The sequence below is a fragment of the Phlebotomus papatasi genome, chromosome 2, assembly GCF_024763615.1.
Source record: "Phlebotomus papatasi isolate M1 chromosome 2, Ppap_2.1, whole genome shotgun sequence".
NCBI lineage: Eukaryota > Metazoa > Arthropoda > Insecta > Diptera > Psychodidae > Phlebotomus > Phlebotomus papatasi.
The window spans coordinates 85,261,800-85,280,615 of record NC_077223.1 but is presented as its reverse complement, the minus strand read 5'-3'; the positions used below and the strand labels follow the sequence as shown (position 1 = coordinate 85,280,615).

The 18,816-nt window shown below is 31.6% G+C and overlaps 2 protein-coding genes across 5 annotated transcripts in view; both read right to left on the bottom strand.

Moving 5' to 3' along the window:
- Window positions 1-2,189: 2,189 nt before the first annotated feature.
- LOC129801068 (odorant receptor 94b-like) lies at window positions 2,190-3,365 on the bottom strand. The gene is made up of 2 exons (XM_055845827.1): window positions 2,965-3,365; window positions 2,190-2,910 (listed from the first exon to the last, which is right to left on the bottom strand). Exons 1-2 carry the CDS (start codon window positions 3,363-3,365, stop codon window positions 2,190-2,192), a joined length of 1,122 nt encoding a protein of 373 aa, XP_055701802.1.
- Window positions 3,366-7,830: 4,465 nt separating this feature from the next.
- The window catches only part of LOC129804825 (protein vein), a 95,122-nt gene continuing 84,136 nt past the window's right edge, over window positions 7,831-18,816 (bottom strand). For all 4 annotated transcript variants that reach the window (XM_055852458.1, XM_055852455.1, XM_055852457.1 and 1 more), the window contains exons 5-7: window positions 17,909-18,002; window positions 11,439-11,500; window positions 7,831-8,458 (exon numbers count right to left, since the gene is read on the bottom strand). In XM_055852458.1, the coding sequence (XP_055708433.1) occupies window positions 8,373-8,458; window positions 11,439-11,500; window positions 17,909-18,002 (242 nt within the window). In that variant the 3' untranslated portion in view covers window positions 7,831-8,372. The remainder of the gene's footprint in view (window positions 8,459-11,438; window positions 11,501-17,908; window positions 18,003-18,816) is intronic.

Here is an 18,816-nt window from a genome sequence, read left to right as displayed (position 1 = left end):
TGAAATATTTCTCGTGCAAAGATATCAATTATTAGCTACTTATATTAAATTTGATGCACTGGTGAATATTTTCCAAATTATCTGGATATTCTTTGAATACGAATCCGCTATCTATTTCAGAATTTTCCAAAGATTCTTTTCTCCAGAAATCCTTTTATTAAAAACAACCACTTGGGGTAAAAAGTAACAAAAGCTATGGAGCAAAAAGTAACAAAAACCGAAACAATTTCTGATGTCTCACGGTGAAAAGAAACGTCAATGCTATGTGTCGCCGCTTGTTGTTTGCATTGGTCAATCGATTTGCAGTCTTTTGTGTGTGTGTGTGTTTTTTTTTTTGTAAATAGCTTAAAATGCGCTTTTCTCGCTCAGATAGAAAAAAAAACGGTGTTTTACAAAGGTGTAGAAGAATAAATTTCCTATGAAAATATGTAATCTAGGTATTTTACTTAAATTTACGGAATCCCGTAATAAAGCGGAACAAAATGTGATAGTATCTTATGGTGCTATTCCAATGAAAAAATGAGCATGTTTTTTTAGCACATTACTGTTCTCAAGTACTAAAAAGACCATGACTGTTCCCACATGTTATTTCAATTAATGTCAGATGGCATTGTGATCGGGTGAAAGCTTGCTAGGCGGGAATATTCGAATTCGGATTTCGGTTGGGAAATCGACAAGATTTATTTAATGTTTTCACTTTCATAGTATTTTCTACATTTTTTATCATGATTAATAAGATGTAAAGTTCTTTCTTCTCTCTACACAAAAACTTCATATTTTCTCCAGTCCTTGCCGTGATTAAAAATCACCAAATGGTCATGACAGGAACCGACACAAAAGAAAAGTTCAACTGAAATCCGAATTCGAATATTCCCTCCGTGCAAGTTTTCACCCCATCACAATACCATCTGACATTCAGTCAGTGTGGGAGTAATGTGTCATGTCAGTTTGGTGGCGTGATGCAGTTGGATGGCTGGGAGTTGGCAACTTTAGCCTCAACCACGGGTTTTCCCAAGTTTTTTCAAGAGTTTTCCCGCGAATTCTAAGTGGTGAAAAGTCGACGAGCAACATTAATATTCTCTACTCATTATTTTCCTTGAAATGACGTATGGGAACAGAATGGTCTTTTTTAGTACTTGAGAACAGTAATGTACTAAAAAAACATGTTCACTTTTTCATTGGAATAGCACCATTATGCTTGATACTATTTGCCCCAGCATTTTTGAGAATAATCACAAAATTACCTTTTAGAAAACGGCTCGATAAATATATTTCCTTACAAAATAGATAAAAATGTCTTTCACAGAGTTGTAGAGCGGTAAATTTCCTATAAAACTGTGTTAATTAGAAATTTTGGAGGTACTTGGGTAGCTTGTAAAAAAATAAAATATCCGTTTTGTGACTCCCCTACCATTTGGAATACGAAATTTGAACACTTATCGCCATATTACTTACATTTTATTGGATACATAAAATAAATTTCAACATTTTGACAAAAGTGTCAATAGGGGTTCCCTGTCGAAGAGGTGTTCATTCCACCCTATAGCTTCATACTATGTTTTGGGGATGTTTGTCCCCTTCTTCAGGTGTGGAGATAGTTGGGATAAATCGGGTCAAGAGATTTTTTACTACTACCTCAGATAACCCAGGGCAAGTTAACACCATGATCATCAAATACAGACTCATTTTATTATCAAGATATATTGCTGTGGTAGTTCTACCGCTTGTACAATATTTGGAATTAAAAACAGAAGGTGCCAGAAACTTGATTCGTCTGCCATTGGTGTCCATAGAAAAATCCGGTCCTTGATTAAGACTTACCCGACTTACCATTCAAATCTTAGCGATAGGGCCTAAAATAGTGCCTAAAGCTGGGTGTTAATTAAGGTCTTAGCGCTGTAGTGTGAATCAAATTTTTATAGTATAGGGTAAAATGAGTAATTTTGAACCATTTACAATTTGGGACATTTGAGATTTACTATCACTGTTTCAGAGATTCAAAAGGAAGAGAAGCTGTTGCTTTTCTTCTTAATCGTCCTTTTCTTCTATTTCTGGTCTTTGTTTTCTCCTTGCTCATCTGAAACAATGAGAAAATCTCAAATGTCCCAAATTGTAAATGGTTCCAAATTACCTAATTTTATTCTATATGTCATATTGTGCTTTATGTTATTATCTTACTTCCTTTTGGTTTAGGTGAATGCATAGAGAATAGCACAAATTGAAATTCCAGCTTTTATAACCTGAATAAACATAACAATGTTAATATCGTACATTCCAGCAGCTTTGAGTCCAAAAGGATTTTGGGATATGATCATCATCATTAGAAAAACATTTTGATCACTTACATTAAATTCATACCATTTTGTTAAGTATAGATTGGTAAATATGTCTTCAGTTTTTGAATAAATGAGATCTCCAAAGAAACACAATAGAGCAAATTGTAAAAGAATTGCGATTATAAGGGGTACAAATATGATATTCGTTTCTATACGAATTACGTAGAAAATAAGTACTACCATGAATGCACTTGATCCAGCTTGAATTGTTAAGACATAAAAATAAATATCATTGAAAATTTTAAACTTTTTCAGAAGTGTACTGTGAAAATTGTATACTGCTCTTAAAAACTGTCTCTTGTTTTTCAGATTAGAATCATCTAAATGTTGTATCATATCGCGAAAAACATATTGTATGCCTATGAAGTAAAATCCAATAGTTATCAGAATGCATTCGGGGGCTACAATAATAGCAGTTGCACTTGGTAGTATTATTGTTTGATGAATATAATGGTAAATATGTGACTCATTCTCCTTTACAGACATCCAAGGAATTGCATGTATCACTAAATCCGTATAGTTGGCATATGAAATTACTCCAACACCGGCCACGACATAAACTGTAAAAATAATTCTAAATTCAAAATTGTTAATAGAGTTCACCAGCCTCTTTTTTTGTGAAAATTACTTCATAAATATCTTGATAACGAATTGAATAGTGCTGAAATGAATTCTTGCAGCCTGTGTTACGAAGTCGTAAGAATAATCTTGATGAAGTGCTCGAATCCACAACAGAAGACCATTTAATTCTTTTTCATTGTTTAAAGGTACCAAAAGTTTTACTATAGCTTGAATTAGACCCAGTAACATGACAATGATGATAAATCCTTCCATCATAGTTCCTTTGAAGTAGGAGAGAGCAATAAATGACGTTATATTGTAGTATATAAGTATATAAATAATCGTATATCTCTCAAATCCAAACAAAATGTTACGAGGGATAATTGAAAATCTAATTATCTTCATTAGAAAATTAAGAAAATTCTCAATCTTGATGAATTCTGAGTAGCACTTAGTTAAATCAGCCATTCTCAGCAAAAACTCACAGACAACTGAAAAACAAATAGTGCTTACTTTATTTTATATTTTAATAATAAATCAGTTTAGTTTTCGTCATAATATATTCACAACCTATAGTAAGGTAGATTGGGGTAATTCAGAACAATTTCTTCAAGCTGAAACATTGACACAAGATTCAACACATATTTTTTCTCAAGAACATAAAATAAATTTGTTCTTTAACTGTGTTATCACACTTGCACAATAAAATTTTAATATGATTCACATTAATTGTCACTGGTGAGAGTCCAAATGTGTAATTTGTGTGTTTGAATCATTCTATATTCAAAATTTGATCTATTTGTTGATAAAAAGGTAGACTTGGCCCGCAAAATTTGATATAAATTGATTTATAGCATTAATGCAAAAAATTAATGCGATTTTCTCTTTAATTTTTTAATGTGAAAAATATTTATGCTTTAGGTAAATTTAAACTTATTTTTGCAGGCCAAGTCCACTTCTTTATCAATAAATAGAAAAACCCAAAAAATTAAGTGACTCAAAGACACAAATGACATATTTGGACGCTCACAAGCGACAATTATTGTGAATCACATTAAAATTTTAATGTGCAAGTGTGATAACGCCGTAACCCTTATATAATTTTACTTAATTAGTGAACAATTTTTTTAAATATTCTTTGAAAAATACTTAAATAGAATAATAGTGCTATTTCAATGAAAAGTGAACATGTTTTTCAGTACATAACTGTTCTCAAGCACTTCTACACTTGACTTTAATTTGCGTTGGTTCCTGTCACTGGTTTTTGGTTTGAGAACACGGCGGGGAGTGGGAAAACAGTATAGCGATATAGGAACTAACACAAAAATCGATAATGCAGAAACACTTGAGAACAGTAAAGTGCTAAAAACAACATGATAATTTCTAATTGGAAAGCACCATTACCCCAATCTACCCTAAGCAATGATTTAGGTTTCCGTATGTTTCAAAAATTCATGGGGACATTTAAGGGACTTCCAATTCCACAAGGTGAGGGAATCATTGCACAAATTAAAGGTGGTTTGTGTCCTACATTTTCCCACATTCACAGAGTATATAAATCAGGAAACTGCAGTCGGCCCCATCCTTTTCTACAGCCCTTCGACTAAAGAACACGGTTTTTCAGGCTTACACAGTAGACAACTGTCTTCCACTCGAGGGGGATTCTGTAACTCAGTGAATCAATTACATGTCATAATTAGCGAACGATTCACTAAAATGATAGTAAAAGAGATTTTGCAACCTGTTATCCCTAAACGTGAAGTGTTATCACTTGGTCAAACTAGAGAAAAACCTTCACATTCACTTAGTTGAAATTTTGGCGCAAATCTTGAATTTAATGAAAATGCGAAAGCCACTTCAAGACCATACCTCAACTGCAAGAAGGGCCCACTGAACAGTTCTCTTAACAAGAACGTTATATGAGGGGGGGGGGGGCAAATTGCAAGTTTTCTTCGCAAAGTTGGGGTATTACATAATTTTTCTTTTTGGTAGGGAAATATAGTAAATGTTCCTTGGACATTTGGTGGTTTCCCATATTAATGACAAAAAATTAAATTATTTTTTTTTAAATGGGTGGCAAAGCGTCCCAGGCTTTGCAAAATGCTTGAACTCATGACTTTGATGCTATACCACAAAAGTACTTTCGCATCATTTACCATTTACCAGTTGTTAAAAATGATTTGGAAAATCATAGTAATTGTGAAAATAAAATTCATTGAAAATTGTTCAAGCCGAACGGATGCAATTTTTACTTAGCTCTGCCAACTGACCGAACCAAACCCAATTTATAACCTTGCTACGTCCCCAACACCAGTACTCAACCGATTTGAATCGATTCATAAACCACTCAATACATTCCACAAAATAGTATAAAGAGTAATAAAAATTATATTCGAACAAAAATTACTTATCGGTAAATAACCGGTTCATTACCGGTTCACAACCGATTTGAGCCGACTTATAAATCACTCAAAATATTTCCCAAAATATACCTCAGGAGTAATTTAATTTAATTTCGTATAAAAATTATTTATCGGTTATGAACCGGTTCATTAGCGATTCAAAAACCGATTGGAACCGGTTCAGTTTTGTAGGAAATTCCAAGACCTTTCCAACGACCCCAAACATGACCCCATTTGCTTGATAAATGCGCTCTCTAGAGCCTTTTTAGCTTTTTACCTTGTAAAGCCGTTATTAGGAATGATTCAACGGTATTTTCGTCTAAGGACGAAATGTCTGCCTGGGTCATCTCTAAAACATAAAATGAAAAAAATCACACGACGCGTTTTCGGACAGACGGAGAAAAAGCGTGACGCCAAAAAACTCGAAACTTCAGATTTCCAAAATTCTACTAAAATACGACTTCTTGGGGGAAAGGAGTCGAAATATATATATAACTCAAAATCGAGGGATTCGCTCTCTCCGTGGAGTTCGAGCAGTAAAAATATTGGGGAAACTGGGGCACCACCAAACACGGGGTAGCTCCAAAAACTAATTTTTATTTCTAAACTATTTGGACTATCTCGACCATTTCTTCATTGAACAAGCATCCCTATAATGCCTAAAAACTTTTATAATACTTGTCCTGTGAAGTCGAATATCCTATTAAAAAATTGCAGTGTTTGGTGCTACCCCGTGTATGGTGGTGCCCCAGTTTCCCCTACGCTTCTTTTTACCAACCAACTATAGCAAGGGGTGCATTCCGGTAGCTCATATATAATTTCCATAGGACAAGGTGGCTGAATCAAATTCAGGATCTTACCTGGGAACGCCTTGGGATTGACTGTTATGCCCTAAACCCGCGACCCCAAACGCTACTTTTTGTTCTAAAATTTTATTTTAGAGACTATTTACGTAACTAGAATAACAATATAGTGACTTACGGCTGTTATTACTTCATTTTGCATGATCATTTCTGAAATTTTTCACTTACAACCTAATTATTATTAATCGTGTCGAGATATATTCATTACAAAGGTAATCATTTTTACAATTTCCATATCTCGTGTTAGAAGAATCTGCTAGTCCGTTTGTAAACTCACCCAGGAGCGCTTTCCCCGCATTGTGGATGCTTCTTCCATGCTCCCGGAGTTGTTGGGTGTAGGTGCATTATATTACGTTATTAACATATGAAAATTGCCTAAATTAGACATTCAGATCTTTGCACCGAGCGGGACTCGAACTCACAACAGTAACAACCTAATGCAGAGGTGTGCAAGAACCGTTGAAACCGAATAAACGTCAAAATAAGTTTGTTCTGATGGTAGCGTTTTGACCATTGACGTATGTTTCATTTGACGTTTATTCGGTTTCAACGGTTCTTGCACGCCTCTGACCTAATGGTACTATTCCAATGAAAAAATGCGCAGGTTTTTATTTAGCACGTTACTGTTCTCAAGTATACTAAAAAACACCATGACTGTTCCCATATGTCATTTCAAGGAAAATAATGAGTAGGGAATATTAATACTGCCCACCGACTTTGCAACACTAATCACTCAAGGGAAAACTCGTGAAAAACCTGGGAAAACCCGCGACCGAGACTTAAGTTGTCAGTGTGGCGTGACCTGTCATGTCAGTCTTAGTGGCGTGATGGAGTAGGATGGTAGGGAGTTGGCAACTTAAGCCTCGAGCGCGGGTTTTCTCAGGTTTTCGACAAGTTTCAACATTAAGCATATGAGTGTTGCAAAGTCGGTGGGCAAAATGAATATTCGCTACTCAATATTTTCCTTAAAATGACATATGGGAACAGTCATGTCAAGGTCATGATCTTTTTTTAGTACTTGAGAACAGTATGTGCTAAAAAACATGCTGATTTTTTCATTCGACTAGCACCATAAGTAATGATCAATTTGATTAAAATACGGTTTTATGTGAAAAACTGTATTAATAACGGATTTTTGTCCAACAAAAATGGCTGCAAAACGAAACGTATAGGTTATCACAGTGATCAGACTGTTTACTTAGGCTTATTAATTATCAATTCCAGATTCCAATCAAAGTTTATTACCATTATTATTGGATTTGAGCCAAAAATTCACTTTTGGCGAAGTCTAAACTATAGCTAGCCTTCAAAACTAATCAAAATCGATATCCTAAACAACATAGGCTGCAAAAATAAAAGGATCAAATTGGTCCAAATGCGATCCTTTTGTAATAAGGATGGATCAAATTAATATGTTCTGTTTTGATAAATATGCACTCAACGTTTGAAATTTGATCCATCCTTTGCAAAAGGATCACATTTGGATCAATTTGATTCTTTTATTTTTACCAGTGCCTTCAGGGGATGATAACTAAATTATAAAATACTTGTCTCAAGGAACTTAGCACAAATCTTAGATTTGAAGATCTTACTTCGTGTACAGTAGAACGTAGAACCAAAAGAAAATTAAGGACCACACAAGATCAACCATTAAAAGACATATATAAATTTTATTTTTTGAAGCAATTTTATTGATGTTTTTATCCATGAAATATTTCATTTATTGTTACTTATATAAAAAATTAACAAGATATCTATATTTTCATCCCTATACAACTCAAAGAATTTGCAGTGAAGCAGCTGCTAGATACTGTGTGATGTTGAGATGCTCTCAGAAAGCACTAAAACACAGATTATTCTTAATTTTATATTTACAATCTTTGGCATTGCAATCCTATAGATTTAACTAATCTCCGTTTAATCTTACAAGCTTTTTCTTTATAGTCAACAATTTACAATATTATAAAATTATCAACTATTTATTGTGCGTAGAACGGGGGAGAAGGAAGATTTAATGGGCAGTTTTCTCTGTTTTTTTCTCTAAGGTTTTAAGAGGCACGGTTACTCAATTTTCATTGCTTAATCAGAGATTTTTTTAAATAATTTTTTTATCAATTTATAGTTAGGATCTCAATTTAAGATTAAAATTGAGCCACTGTGCGAGAATTCTTTTTTTTTAGAAAGATTTTTTAAAAAAAATCGAGGTTCTTTCAAAAGAAGTCTTCCTCGTCGTCATCGAAGATGGTAGAGGAGGGTGGCGCAGGTCCCATTAGAAATGTGAACCGGTGATCCTGACCTACAAGAGTGTCAATAGAAAAAGAAAAGAGTCAATTTGCCGTTTGAAAAGGCATCCAATTGCAAATTTTCAAAACAAAAAAAAAACTCTCAAGTTAAGAGAAAATTGGAAAATTTCTCTGAATACTTACAGAAAGTTAAAAAATTATAAAAGGAATAAAGTAGTAAGAAATGCAAAAATGGAAGAGAAAACAAGGGTGAACTGAGGAAAAAAAATGAGCAAAAAACATTATATCAAGCCAAAATTAAGCTCCCAATTTCAAACTAAAGTTAAGAGAGTTTTAGAAGAAGAGGAAAAAAGTGAAAGGTTTGTCTTTAGGCCCGGATCACAGGTTTATTTTTTTGTTTATCTTTTGGACAAGGATTTTCCACCCGAAATAATGAATTCATGACTCCAATTTTTTATTTATTTACAAATGAGGTGAAAAACTTAGAGGAAATTAAAATAATCTCAGCAAATTCTCAAAATTAAGAGATTGGACTCTTAATTTAAAAAAATTGCTAAAAAATAATTAATGGAAAAGAAAAGCAATTCATGCAGTAAAAATCATCTCATTCCTTCTATCTCACAATAAATATTTTTTCTGATATTAACAGAGGACAAAAGATTGTAAAAAATAGTAAGACTTGGTTCATTCTGCCCTAAAGTTATTAATTTTAATTTAAAAGGAAATCTTTGCTCCTGTCATGAAATTCACTCACACTCTGTCAAACTTTGGCGTAACTTTTTGTGTAATTTTTAATTTTTTGTTATATTTTTTTATTATATCTGCTTTTTATGAGAAAAAATATTAAACAATACAAAACACTATGTTTGTGGATACTTCAAGATAAAATTCAACACGTCTCACAACATATATAACAACAAAAATAAAACCATTGCATCTCTTAAATTAGTTGTTACTGGGCTTAATGTTAATACTTGATTTCTGTATTTAAAAATAAATATTAACTACATTTTTAATCTCATTCTAGGGACAAAAAAAAACAATTCCTAAACAAATCAGTCTTACCTCGAGTTATACTACAAATTCTAATCACTTTTGTGTGCAGAAATCTCTTAAAATTGCGTATTTCCTAAGATTTGTGACTTTTTATTTTTTAAATTTGTTTTTATTATCAGAAAAAAAGCTAGATTTTTTTTTATACATTCGTCGTGTGTTATTTCAATTTACATCTTTGTCTCTGAAGTAGCAATTACTAAAAAATAATTAAGGAAGTTAATGAAAGAAAGAGAAAAAAATCTATATATATTGTGAGGCGAGTACAAATTCGTAATTCTTTTTCTTAAATTTGTTCTTTTCCTATTTTCTTTCATTTTTTTTTATTACTGGTTTGGTTTAGTGATCATCTTTGTGATTTGTGGCTATTCTATCTTTAATAGAGAGAGAGAAAAAATATATAACATCTAAAGGAAAATTACTGAAAATATGTTCATCTTTTTCTTTTTGCAAAATTCAAAAATAAAAACAACTAAATATGACATTAATGGGCTTCGCACGAAGCTTTTACGCGCAAAAATAATCGATTCCATTTACATTGAAAGTGAAGGAGATTGAGAGCTTTCTAGCACTTTTCTAGCATTTTCCTGCACATTTTGTTCCTTTTCGATCATTGAAATGACTGCAACAAAAATTCAAATTTCACACGAAAAATCTCCGTGCGGAGCGTTTTATTTGAAATTATAAATAAATAAATAATACCTACATATACTTTGTTGATTTTAAATTGTTTCCGTCGATTTTTATTTCAAAATTTCTTTATTTTTTGTTTTTCTTTCAGACATTTCAAGTTCGATTTGAAAAAATACGTAGAATTTTTCAGGTAAACCTTAAAAAAATCAATTCACCGAAGCCAAAATGGGAAATGGGATAATTTTTGGTTATTTGCAAAATAAAAAAAATATGTTTAAAATTGTCTTCCACCGAAAGTCAATCAAAACAATAAATAATAAAAAAAGACCATCTCCCAATTATTTTAATCAAAAGAAAAATTTCATGGCATTCAGATAAATTAGAAATGAATGAAAATATGATTTTCAAGAGCTCTGAAAAAAATCAAACTCCATAAATGAAAAAGTTTTTTTCTTGTTTGCTATTAAGGTTCATTAAAAATAGGAAATAAATTAATTTTAAAATAATTAAAAATTAAAAAGACACCATCACATTTACAGATCAATTTCAAAAAAATCAATATTTACATATTGAGGCATTTTCTGCATAATTTTTTCAATTCATTTTTTTGCTTTTTTTTTTTTGTTTTATTTTAAAATCAAAATTAAAAGTCGCTATTAGCACCAATTGCTCGATATAGTTTTCTTTTTCAATTACATTCTTTTAATTTATCTAAATAATAACTTTGATAGAGAATTGCATTATTTTTCTTTCTTCTAAAATTTAATCTTTTTTTTAATTTCTTGGCATTTTAACTACAAAATACGTGAATTTTGACTGGAATGTTTGTACACAAAAAAAAATTAAAAATAGTATTTGTCACTAAGCATAACTAAAAATTGAGAGGACAATTTCTCACAATTCAAATGATTTATTGTTTCTTTTCTTTCAATAAATATCTCTTTTTTTTGTCAAATATTTTAAAGTAAATGTTTAAAAGTAAAAATTAGAAATAGTATTACTTCTCATTGCTATTTGATTGATGTTCTTTTTAAATACATAAAGCAAAATTACTGTAATTAAATCTTCTTGATTTAATAAATATATACAAATTTGTACTATAAAAAATCTTGCATGATTTTTTTCTTTTATTATCTCTATTTTTTTGAGAAATAATTGGTTGAGAGCAAATTAATTTTTGCAATTGTTAAATAAATTTCGCATGCTCTTCTTTACGTTCTTTTTCTTTGATTTTCTCGCTCGGCTTTTTTTGGTAAATGTTGTAGCAATTGGTGCTAGAGAATGCCTATTTTTAGCAATAATAACCGCCATGATATTTTTTGCCACATTGTTCTTTGTTGTACGTACTCGTTTGGGGATTTGTTGGGTTTTTCGTCTCACAGCGGTTCCCCATGAAGCCTTCAGGACATCTGAAATTAAAAGATTTATTTTAAAAATGTTTTATTTGAATTAGGGTTTAAACATATTTCGAATAGAGACATATTTACAAAAGCCAAATTTTACGTCACATTGACGTTCGCATGTGGAATACGAACGCATCCGAACTCTAACGATTAGTTTTGACAAAAAATTACTGTCAATTTTAAATTCAACGTAAGGCAATTTAATAGCAGTAAATTTTTCCTTATAAGAATTATCAGAATTAGATATTTTCTTTGGAAATTGATATTACTATTGGAGGTTATCCAATCAAATCCTAACGAATGAGTTTTAACCCTTTAAGGACGATTGGGTCATCCGTGATCCATAGAGAAATTTTTTTTCGGACTACCGAAAGTTCTTTCTTTCTAATGTTTTTACGTAATCGTAAAGTAGAAGGTTATAGAAATCTAGAAGGGCCAATCCATCTCAAGACGACCATAGGGGTACCCTTCATGGTCTTAGATGTTTCTGAATTTTACATATGTTAAAGTACACGTTAAAATAATATACCCCTATTTTTTTTTTCGTCCGAAAAAAAATCCTGGCCGGAGATACATGGCGTCAAAGATGGCGCCTCGCGCTTCATTCCTCAATTGCGATTTTTAGCAAATATTTTAAAATGCTCTATTTCGGGAACGGGTTGAGATTTCTTCTTACTCTTTTTTTATTTGAAAGATAATTTTATACTCTTTAAAACGATATACTTGATTTTGCATTATCTGCTTAAGTTTTTTTGTAACGGTATTTTAAAAAAATTTTGAAAAAAATTAAAAATTAATTTTTCTCAAAAACCCCATTCTCAAAAATTTTGATTTTTTTACTGTTGATCAGTAACATTGAGTACTACATTCCCTGAAAAGGCGAGCTTCCACTTTTGCACTTACTTTTTTTTTTAAATATTTGAAAAATTACCATATTTTCAAAATTAAAAATAACCAGTTAAACTCAAAATTTTGAGTTCAACTTTTCAGGGAATATAGTACTCCACAATATTTATAAACAGCCAAAAAATCAAAATTTTTCGAAATCAAGTTTTTGAAAAAAAATTTTTTTTTGAGTTTTAAATAAAAATGTCTTTTATTGGCAAAAATCAAACTTTAAGATACATTTGACACATGTGTCAATATGTAGATTTTTTTTTAAACGGAATTTCAAAAAAATTTTTTTTTTAATTTTTTCAAAAATAATCCAAAAAAAATTCCAAATTTTTTTTTTGAAAAACTAAAAGAAAACAAAAAAAACATAATTAGTACATGTGTTTAATATGATTTAAATGCTAATTTTTGTCAATAAAAGACATTTTTATTTAAAACTCAAAAAAAATTTTTTTTCAAAAACTTGATTTCGAAAAATTTTGATTTTTTGGCTGTTTATAAATATTGTGGAGTACTATATTCCCTGAAAAGTTGAACTCAAAATTTTGAGTTTAACTGGTTATTTTTAATTTTGAAAATATGGTAATTTTTCAAATATTTAAAAAAAAAGTAAGTGCAAAAGTGGAAGCTCGCCTTTTCAGGGAATGTAGTACTCAATGTTACTGATCAACAGTAAAAAAATCAAAATTTTTGAGAATGGGGTTTTTGAGAAAAATTAATTTTTAATTTTTTTCAAAATTTTTTTAAAATACCGTTACAAAAAAACTTAAGCAGATAATGCAAAATCAAGTATATCGTTTTAAAGAGTATAAAATTATCTTTCAAATAAAAAAAGAGTAAGAAGAAATCTCAACCCGTTCCCGAAATAGAGCATTTTAAAATATTTGCTAAAAATCGCAATTGAGGAATGAAGCGCGAGGCGCCATCTTTGACGCCATGTATCTCCGGCCAGGATTTTTTTTCAGACGAAAAAAAAAATAGGGGTATATTATTTTATCGTGTACTTTAACATATGTAAAATTCAAAAACATCTAAGACCATGACCCCTCGATTTGCGATTTTTTCGGTCGTTTTGAGATGGATTGGCCCAGAAGATTTTTTGCAAAACTCTAACTATTTGCTATATAGTAAATATTTAAGCTCAAAAGTGACGTATTTTCAAATGACTGCACAGTTAAATGAGTTTTATTATTTTTTTGTATTTTAAATTTTTTTAAGCAAGACCCTTTTGGGAATGGAAAGTACACTACTCATACATATTATCTTTCATTAGAGTAAAAATTTAGTCTTTGGTTTGAGAAGAAGACAATCCTCTGACGAACACAGGAAGAAACTGAAGAGAATATACAACTGCGTCAGATACAGTATTCGTAAAAATTATCATTCATTGGTATCGTCAGAAAAATTATTTAAATTTTTAGGTTATTTTTGTTCCTATCGTTCATAGAAGCAAAAAAAATATACCGAATCAGACTGTTGGATTGTCCAAGGCTATATGTAAAACACTTAATTACTTTTGTTTATTAGTTTCTTTTTTATTGTTGATTTTCGATCAGAAAAAAAGCGTCTCGTCCTTAAAGGATTAACAAGAAAAAATTAAAATAAACTTTTTGATAATGACATATCAATGCCACATTATTTCAATAACTCTTCCTTTATCTCAAATTTACTATAACTTAAAGCTAGGTTTTCAATTTAGTGAACAGTAGACTCTCTCAAATTCGGGCATTTAAACCCGTAATGCCATTCGAATTATGGAGAAATTCGAACATTTTTTTAGATATATATTTATCGATACTATCGACTCGGTGGTATCGATCACGGGGGTGACATTAGCTCTGAAAAATGCGACCGGTTTTAGTGTAATTTTTTCCCTGTTTTCGTACACATTTCACGAGATATCTCCAAAACTACGTAGGTTACCAATTTAGGGTTTTCGGTTGCCTCTTCGTTATTAAATTGGCTTTTATTTTGTATTAGTATTTTTTGCTAATTCATTCTACAATGACAGAAAACAGTTAATAAACTCAAAAGTTTTTTCGGCTCGCTAGAAACATATGGGAAATATAGGAAATGTCATGTCCCTGGTATCGATAAGTGATCATTCCACCCCAGTTCTGTCAGATAGTTTAAAAACAACTTCTTGTACAGTTACTGATAATTTTCAAGACAAATTTGCCGTAACTTTGACGCTGTCAAATTCTAATGAATTATTTATTTTCAACTATATTTTTTGTTAATTAATCAAATTGTTATCATTTTGATATATCATTTCTTCTCTTAAAAACATTTTTGACAATACATAAATAAATATCGTGTAATACATAAGTAAAATACCTAGCCCAATTGTTGATCCAGTCGACGAAATATTCAGTATTAAATTGATATTAACCCTAATTTGACATTGAATTTCAGGTGAAAAGTAAACTGTTTAAAAAATTTCAATAAGCAAAAATTAAAAACGATTTCAGTTACAATTTGCTGCATGCTTTATGATGTTATTCCAATGAAAAGTGAACATGTTTTTTGACATTTATTGTTCTAAGTTACTCTGTAATATCGACTTTTCTATGTGTTTCTCGACTGCTTTAACCATTTCTCGTCGAGTTCCAAACCCATCAAACAGTCATTATAAGAACCAAAATAAAGGAAAGTCACTATTACAGAAGAACTAAAGTGACAATAAAATAAAGTGCTAAAAAAGCATGTTCATTTTTTATTGGAATAGCACCATGATTAAACCATTTTTCTAATGAGGAAATGTAATATGAATGATTTCACTCTTGAAATGGCTTTTGACAGTGACAGCTATTACCTGTCAATTTTATCAGAGTGACATCTGTCAAACATACAAAAGAGTCAAAAAACTCTCATAAATTAACAATAACTCATATAAATTTCGTTAGTTTTGAAAAAAATCGTTCGAATTAGAAAGGTGAGAAATGTCAAAAATACCCCCCGAGCGTTCGAAATTAGAAGACTCTACCGTACGTACAGTAAAGTACGTTAGTTAAATCAGCATTTGTCGTAGACAAATTTGACGTAACTTTGATGCTGTCAGATTCTAATGAAATTGAATTACAGTAGACTCTCTCTCAATCGGGAATATGGGGCAAAATGTCATCCGGTTTAGCGATAGAATTTAGCGTCAAAGCCTCTGTAAATTCCACAAAAAGCGCTCAATTATAAAGAATCACGATAAAATAGGAAGAACTACAGCGAATTTGAGCAAATTAGCTTCATAATTAAGCGTGAAAACTGTCAACAAAATTTGACGCCCGATTGATAAAGAGCCGATTGAGTGAGAGTCTACTGTATTTATTTTCAACTAGGGTGAAAGGAACACCTATTGACACTTTAAGAACACGTGTCAGGACCTATTGACACCCTACCCTGTACCATTTGGAGTCCGAAATTTGAACACTTATCCTTAACGAAAAACGTAAATTAATGAAATAATGCCATATTACTTACATTTTAATAGATACGTTAAATAAATTTCAACATTTTGACGAAAGTGTCAATAGGCGTTCCCTGTCGAAGAGGTGTTAATTCGACCCTATATTTTTTGTTAATTACAGTAGACTCTCGCTAATTCGGCTCTTTTAAGATCGGGTTACTTTTTAATTCGGGCAGCAGTTAAATTTGAAAAAAGTTTGTTGACATTTTTCAAGTTTGACTATGATTATCAAATAAACCCAATATGCTCAAATTTGCAATGGTTTGTCTTAGTTCTGATGTGATTTTGTATTATTAAGGGGTTTTCATGAAATTTACAATAAATATGAGCATGTAAGCTCAATATGTGCATGCGGATGAACAAAAAATCGTTACGTTTCAAAAAATTTGTCCCCGAATTTCTCTCCAATTCGGGTGACATTTTAGTCCCATATGCCCGAATTTGAGAGAGTCTACTGTAATCAAATTCTTAACATCTTGATATGTCATTTCTTTCTATGGTTCAGTCAAACCATTTTTAATGAGGAAGTAATATGAATGATTCCGAATCCTGTCAAATGGCTTTTGACAGTGACAGCTATTAACTGTCAATTTTGTCAGTTAATAGTGACATTTATTCATTTTCTTGAATATTCATTTGCAGAAACACCAGCAATAGGAAAGGCAGTAAAAATATTTACAATTTTGAATGAAGAGGAACATTGAAGGCGAAAGCGTGTGTAAAGATAATACAAGGAATATGTTGCGGGAGGTGGATGGAATACATTTAGCAATCAGACATTTGACATATGCCGCAAACGAGCCATGCCACCACTCTTATGTCTCTCAAGGCAAAAAGGCAATGAAGTTGTATGGTGATAATTATTTTACCGTCGTCTCCCTATTTATAATTTTTCAGAAGACTTGGTCTTTTTCAACTCTGTTTTTCCTCGGCGGAAATTAGCCTTAAAACTGTCGTTTGTCTTTTTCATCAAAAAATGCTTTGCTCTCTTTCTTCCTCGAACAATCTATTTTTTTTGTACTGCGTTCTATCCTCTCCCAAGAAGCACTTTTGCCTGTGGGAATTTTTCATCAAAATTAATGAATTCGCTACAATTCTTTCGTTTTTTTTTGCGCTCTCTGTGGGTGAAGGAAAAAAAACGAGATGTGTATGGAAGACACAGAAAATGAATTTACACAATTGTGTATGAAAATCTTTATCTGGCTTTCCTGGCTTCATTAAAAATCTCAGCTAATGAAAATTGAAAGGGAGTTCAAGAGCCAACATCTCTAGGCTAGAGTGCATGAATACCCAGAGGAGACTCTAGCCTAGAGCGTGACAGTGATGATTTTCCTATTAACTTTTGAAGAGCAAATTTGGTACTTTGATGACATTATAAGCACGAGGGGTAAGTCTAGTTGGATGGAGAAGACTTAGGTGGAAAGAAAAAAAAATTGAGTGAGGTATATAATATTCTAAAAATAAATGTCATCACTAAACAGTGCAGCAAATGATGCGTTACAATAACAGTAACATGAGAAAAGGAAAATAGATCTGTGCGCATCATTTGGGAAGACTCGTGTATAGTAAAATGCTTATGTATGGCCTAGGAAAAAATAAGACTACATAGTAAAAAAAAACAGACCTTTAACACTGTTGTGTCTCACAGAAAATGCTCATATACTTCTTGTTGGGTAGTTTTTGGGAAATGCAACTAGACTTTCCAGACGAGACATTTGCCTTGTTTGCGGGTTGAAGAGACGGGGCCACTTAAGAAAGAGTCAAAGGGAAGAAAGGAAGAGGGTATTGGCGCCTAATTGCGGTTGAAAGCAAAGTCAATGAGGACATATTTGTGGCAGAAGAAGGAAGAACGATGAAATTATATTTGTCAATTAAGGGTGGATGAGCAAAAAAAAGAAGAAGAAGCAATAGAGGAAGCATGTGTTACCCAAAAATCTCAGTTTAAACATTCAAAAAATTTGTCACATTTGTGGTGTTTGCAAATGTTGTCTTAGCACACATTTAGCATGAGGAACATACATTATCAATTTTATGAAGGAAATCTTTTGATATCAACTTACTGACAAGCTGGTTCTTCCACTGCACTAAAATACAGACAGGTGCCACCATTTAAGCAATACTCCATGGCGCCCAACGATGGGCAGTTCTCCCAATCTAGATGTTTTTTTTTAAAGAAAAAGAGAGAAAATTATTGTTTTGAAAGTAAAACATTCAATTAGCATTTGTTGCATCCATCATTGAATATTGATAAGACCTCGTAAAATTACTGAAGTTTATGTGAGTCAGAGTTGTGAAGTCTTCATCATCTGCCTACGTAGATGATATGCATAGATAATATTTGACGAGGCGATTTTTATTTAAATATTGTAATTTGAAACTCCTAAGGACAGATGTATCATCTTTTAAACTCCATATTTTGCATGCACAAAAACAATGGAAGGGGGAGTGGGGCAATTTCACACAATCCAACTGTTCTCCTTAACTCTTTTTCCAAATTAATATGAACAATATGTAAACTAGTTCTTATATGTTTCAATTTACTTTTGACTACAGTAGAGTCCCGCTATAAGCCATCGCTCTATAGTCCACAATTTATAGACCGTTGATTTCAAAACACTCATTTTAAGTTAGGTTATGTTTCTTAGTACGAGACATGAAATGTCGTCATAATTATTTTAATATTTTTTCGCAAACTTTATTGAGTAGTTGTGATAATTGTGATCCATAATGAAGAGAGCGAGGACAAGTACCACAATCGCAAAAAAAGTGGAAGCCGTCAAGCAAATTTCAATACTAAAAGTCGTTTATAATTTTAAAAAATGACATGGACTATAGTGTGATCCAAGTGTTAAATCTGGAACCAAATATGGACTATAGCGAGGCTCTACTGTATTTCCAAAGACAAAACCAAAATGTTCGACTTTAATTTATTATCGTTATTATCTTCAAAATATTTTATTTTATAAAT

Coding starts and splice junctions, on each gene's coding strand:
- LOC129801068 (XM_055845827.1), bottom strand. CDS start 3,365: ATGGCTGATTTAACTAAGTGCTACTCAGAATTCATCAAGATTGAGAAT. Junction 2,911..2,964: donor GTTATCAAGATATTTATGAA/GTAATTTTCACA, acceptor TTTTGAATTTAG/AATTATTTTTACAGTTTATG.